The 5,698-nt window shown below is 59.8% G+C and overlaps 1 protein-coding gene across 1 annotated transcript; it reads left to right on the top strand.

The window, feature by feature from the left end:
- Positions 1 to 427: 427 nt before the first annotated feature.
- On the top strand, positions 428 to 5,164 carry PTSG_11443 (TKL protein kinase). Its single transcript, XM_004987483.1, has 2 exons — positions 428 to 4,262; positions 4,480 to 5,164. The coding sequence occupies exons 1-2, from the start codon at positions 496 to 498 to the stop codon at positions 5,126 to 5,128; spliced, it is 4,416 nt and encodes a 1,471-aa protein (XP_004987540.1). The 5' UTR covers positions 428 to 495; the 3' UTR covers positions 5,129 to 5,164.
- The last annotated feature ends 534 nt before the right edge of the window (positions 5,165 to 5,698 follow it).

Here is a 5,698-nt window from a genome sequence, read left to right as displayed (position 1 = left end):
TGTGTGTGTGTGTGTGTGTGTGTGTGTGTGTGTGTGTGTGTGTGTGTGTGTGTTACGTGCGTGTGTGAATCTGTACGGGTGAGCCGTTCTTCACGTGTTACAGGTAAAGTTGTTACATTGCGTGCAACACCTTTTGCTTGCTTGGGGCGTGCTAGCAGCTAGGCTGAGCTGACTCTGTTGTTATCTGTGTCGCCGCCTCCTCTTCTGGCGCTTTTGTGATTGTTACATTACCCTTACAACGCTGAGCTATTTGCATCAAACGAGAGTGGGGAAGGGGACTGACACACACACGCACACACACACACACACACACACACACACACACACACACACACACACACACACACACACACACACACACACACACACACACACACACACACACACACACACACACACACACACACACAAACACACACACAAACACACGAACACCGCCGAATATTGGTGCAAGTTTTGGGACAATTTGCACCGATTGCATCCACACGCGCAACGATGGTGCTCTTGTTGCTGCTCCTTCTTCCTGCGTCGTCAGCCGCCACCCTCAACACTGGTGGTGTACAGTCAGCAGGACCTCAGGAGCGCAACGGAGCAACGGACGACGCATGCGCACGCGCCTTGCAAGCGCTGGAAGCCATTCAAGCGTTGCAGCCAGTGATCTTATGCTCGGCATCATCCTTGCAGCCACACTTAAATGAGCTCCAAACCGCGGTGCACGCCTTGTGCCCTCTGCCAGGCAACATCGCAAATGCTGCCGCGGATGCTGCTGTAGATGCTGCTGATGCTGCTGTAGATGCTGCTGTAGATGCCGCGGATGATGCTGCTGATGATGGTGAAACTGTTGTTGACGTCTCCACCGACCACCACGCCGGCTTCAGCGGCCCACAAGAACCGCAAAGGACGATACATGCGCGGCTGAGGCGCAACACAAACTCCTCGTCCACAACAACACTTTCACCTGCAGCAGACCCCACCACAGCGACATCCACCACCACCACCGCCGCCATTACCACTGATACGCAGTCGTCCTCATCGGCGGCGCCTGCCACAGCAACCACAGTAACAGCAACCACAGTAACAGCGGTGACGACGACAACGACAACGACGTCGGCCCCCTCGCTGCGCCAGTTCTCCTGCACCATTCGCTTGTTGCTGCTTGGACGATGCCGCCTCAACAGCCCACGTGAACCTGGACGTCCGTTCAACCTCGCCTTCAACTCGCCAGACCGCCCCGCAAGCGATACCATCACGCCCGCGGCGACGGCTGCGTCTGCCCTGCGTGATCTCGTCGCCCTGTATCAGCCGCGTGACGTCATCTTCCGGCGAACCATCTTCTCCGCGGACATGGAGTGGGTCCTGAACAACGCCGACTGGAGCAGCGTGGAGACCCTGCGCATCGACGGCCTCGTCGCCACCTCCTTCTCCCTCAACACCCTCAACCATTTTCCAAACCTTCGCGTCCTCAACATTGGCAGCAACCACATTAACGGCCTCGCCACAACTTTGCCGAGGGACGCCACGCCGTTCATGGGGGCGCACAAGCTGGAGGTGCTGGACGCCCGCAACAACTCCCTCTTCCACCTCCCGCCCGCCCTGTTCCAAGGCATGTCGAGCCTGCGCGTGCTCAACCTCACAGACAACTACATCACATCCTTGGAGGCAGGCGTTTTGCGCGATGCAACGGCGCTGGAGCACCTCTGGCTCTCGCTCAACTACATCACCGCCATCCACCCCGACGCCCTGCAGGGCTTGTCCATGCTGCGGGACCTGACCCTCGAGGACAACCACCTCAGCACCTTGGAGGAGCCCGTGTTCCGCGACCTCACCCGCCTGGAGCGCCTCATCCTCAGCGACAACGTCATCAACGCGCTGCCGCCCAGGCTGCTCCAGCACACGGTGAACCTGCGCCAGTTTGAGGTGGTGGACTCGTTCCTGCCGTCGCTGCCGGACACCTTCTTCCAGACCACCACGCGCATGGAGCGCCTTCTTCTCTTCAACGCGCGCCTCACCGCACTGCCGCGGGCCCTCTTGCACAACATGCCGGCCCTCGACTACTTCAGCATCAGCGGCAACCGCGTGCGCTCTCTGCACCCAGACATGTTTCGGGGCCTGCGAAACATCACCAACATTTACATCAACCGCAACCACATCACGGCCCTGCCAGCTGGCCTCTTCAGCGACCAACCAAAGCTCAGCGTCCTGGGCCTCGGCCACAACAACATCGCCACCGTGCCCTCCACCGCATTTGAGGCCAACACCGCGCTCGTGTTCCTCGCGCTCAGCCACAACAAGCTCTCCGCGCTTCCCGCCTCCGCGCTTCGCAACAAGCCGCAGCTGCAGTCGCTCTACCTGGCCAACAACAACATCAGGCGCCTCTCCTTTGCTGACGATGACGATGACAGCAGCAGCAACAGCGGCAGCGGTGGCGGTGGCACCGCGCCCTTGACCGTGCTGCCCGCCCTGGAGATCCTCGACCTCTCCTTCAACCCGATTGAGGTCCTGCCGCCCCCGCACGTCATGCCAAACCTGACCACGCTGCGCGCCATTCACCACAGCATGTCCACCATCCACATGACGCCGCTGCTGTCGCTGCGCAGGCTCACGCGGCTTGAGCTCGCCTCGGACCTGGCCCGGCCCACCAGCACGCTCGCCTTCACCGCGGAGGAGGCGGAGCACGACACGGCACCGCCAAACCTGCGTTTCTTCGACCTGCGCAATGTCGAGCTGTCCACGGCGTTTGTGCTGTTTGCGTACCAGCAGCAGCTGCGGCTGCGCCACATCAACCTGGGCTGGCCCGGCATGAGCGAGAGCACCGCGCCCATTGCGCAGATCTGCGACCTGTTCGACCAGGAAGTGGAGTACGTTGGCTTGCACAACACGGCGTACCGGCGCATTGAGCTGTGCCAGGACAAGCGCATCCTCTCTGTCGGGCTGGAGGACAACCCGCGCCTGGAGCACCTCACCCTGCTGCACAACCTGAACCGCCTCAACGTGTCTGGCTGCACCAGCCTCCGCGACATGACGCTGCTCTCCGCTGACATCCTGGACATCAGCGGCACCCGCCTCATGTTCCAGCCGCCACTCTGCGACACGTGGGGCACGCATGTCCTGCTCGCAAGCAGAATTCGCCTCTCCCGCAAGGCGGACCTGGCCGACGTGGGTGCACACATCCAGCGCTGCCTGTCGCAGGTGGACGTGCTTGATCTGTCCCAAAACACGTGGCTCAACCAGGCCCACCTTGTGCAGACGCCGCCTATCGTGCTTAGCCGTGCCGGCTTCTGGTCGGAGGATTTTGCGGTGGCGCTGGCCAACAACCCGCGGGTCCCCGTGCTCACCATCAACGCAGGCAAGGTGTCATGCACGCTCGAGCTTGGCAACACGCAGGCGCGCGCGCGGGAGGCACGGGCAGACATCACCACGGAGGTCACATTCCAGTTCAACTGCAGGTGCGCGCAGCGGTTTGTGCAGCGCGACGGCAAGTGCGTGCCGGACGAGCTGACGCGCGGCGAGATTGCTGCCATCTCCATGGGCGTTGTGATGGTGGTGGGCGCGGTGCTGGCGGTGGTGTATCAGCATTACCGCCGCCGGCGACTCACGCTCGAGGTGGAGAACAAGACTGTGTACTCGCACCTGCTGGAGAAGGAAGAGGAGGTGATGGCGCTGAAGAAGGTATGGGAGATTGACTTTGGGGAGCTGCACCTCGTCACGCGCATCGACAAGGACTCCGAGGGCGCGTTTGGGGAGGTGTGGCTGGCACGCTGGGACGAGCTCACCGTGGCCACGAAACTGCTCAAGCGCTCCGTGCTGCTGTTTGACGAGTCGCAACGCGAGGAGTTTGAGAAGGAGGTGGAGTTCCTGCAGCGGACACGGCACCCGCACGTGGTGCGGTTCTTCGGTGCGGGCACGGATCCGCATGGCAGCCCGTTCCTGGTGCTGGAGTTTGTGGCGATGGGGTCGCTGCAGGCGCTGCTGCGGCGTGACTTGGCGCAGGTGCTGCTGTCCAAGGTGAAAGAGCGGCAGCTGTCAAACACACGCGCCCTGTTTGTGCCGAGTACGAGTGACGATAGCAGCGGCCAGAGCACCGGAGCCCGTCGCAGCGTGGCCATCGCCGAGACGCATGACACCGTGGTTATCCGCGCGCGCGAAATGCACGCCAACGCTGCCAGCACCGGACCACGTGCTGTGTGGACGCTCAAGCTTCGTCTTGCCCAGGACATTGCCTGTGGCATGGCCTTCGTCCACAGCCTTGGCCACGTGCACAGGTGTGTAGATGTGTGTGTGGGGGGGTGTATGGGTGTAGGTGTGTGGTGTGGGTGTGTGTCTGCCTGTGCAGTGTCTGCTATTGATGATGGTGGTATTGCTGCCTCGCTCAACTCACTCTGTCCAACCACCCTCACACACACACACACACACACACACACACACACACACACACACACACACACACACACACACACACACACACACTCGCATATGCAGAGACCTTAAGAGCGGCAACGTGCTGGTGTCAAACGCGCTTCGGGCCAAAATCTCGGATTTCGGATGCATCCGGGACGTGTTGACAAAGGGGCAAACACGCACAGGGGATAGGAAAGGACATGACTTCACATCTTCGTCAACCAGCGCAGTGACAGCAACGTCAGCGACAGCAATTGCGCCAACAGCATCCTCGCCTCTGAACCCTTCGCTGACGGCGGGTGTTGGTACACCGCTGTACATGGCGCCTGAGGTACTTGCTGGCGAGGAGTACGATGGCAAGGCCGACGTCTTCAGCTTTGGAGTGCTGCTGTGGGAGATTGCCGTGCAACGCGTGCCGGATCTGGTTGAGCAGGAGCTTGGCCCAGACTTCAAAGGCACCTACACGGCACGTTTGCTGGAACTGTTGCGGCAGGGCAAACGCTTGCAGTTTCCGTCATCAGCAGCAGCCGCAGGGAACACCACCTCCACAGACTCGCCAGATGCTGCCGACATGGATGCTACACTGGCCTGGTTGGCGAGCGTTGCAAGTGAGTGTTCTGCGGAGGATCCTGCCAGGCGACCAAACTTTGGCGGCCTGGAGCTGCGGTTGAGATCAGAGGTTCAACAACTCACTGCGGCGTCATCGCACCTCGACGAAACGCGTGCTTGATTCACTCTTGTGTGTGTGTGTGTGTGTGTGTGTGTGTGTGTGTGTGTGTGTGTGTGTGTGTGTGTGTGTGTGTGTGTGTGTGTGTGTGTGTGTGTGTGTGTGTGTGTGTGTGTGTTGCTCGTATGTACCTAGCAATAGCACAATGTCCTTTTATCGCCTTGCCAAAATAAATGAGAAGGAGAACTGCTGGAATGGGTGGTACCAAGTGGGGACATACCCATTGTTCCGATGTGGTGTGTGTGTGTGTGTGTGTGTGTGTGTGTGTGTGTGTGTGTGTGTGTGTGTGTGTGTGTGTGTGTGTGTGTGTGTGTGTGTGTGTGCGAAAGTCGTACCTTTTCACCCCTGGTATCTTAGGGTTACCCTTGAGAAGTTCTTGCGCCTGTGGCCTCCAAACTCATGGTCGTTGCGGAGGAAGTCGCCCATGCAAAGACGCCGCAGATGCGCAGGCATCGGCCAAGCCGATTCAAGCCTGTTTTGTGTATTGATGGCAGAAGACGAGCCCATCTGCTCCCAAGTAATAGTTGTGTGGTCTGTATCGCATGAATAGTCAACAGTTGGAGGGAAATGACG

The sequence above is a fragment of the Salpingoeca rosetta genome, assembly GCF_000188695.1.
Source record: "Salpingoeca rosetta unplaced genomic scaffold supercont1.83, whole genome shotgun sequence".
Taxonomy (NCBI): Eukaryota; class Choanoflagellata; order Craspedida; family Salpingoecidae; genus Salpingoeca; species Salpingoeca rosetta.
The sequence above is the reverse complement of the archived record's forward strand: the minus strand, read 5'-3'. Positions and strand labels throughout refer to the sequence as shown.

Excerpts from the sequence above, each read along its gene's own strand:
- PTSG_11443 (XM_004987483.1), top strand. The coding sequence starts at position 496 with ATGGTGCTCTTGTTGCTGCTCCTTCTTCCTGCGTCGTCAGCCGCCACC. Across the intron at positions 4,263-4,479 it reads AGCCTTGGCCACGTGCACAG|AGACCTTAAGAGCGGCAACG; the intron begins GTGTGTAGATGT and ends TCGCATATGCAG.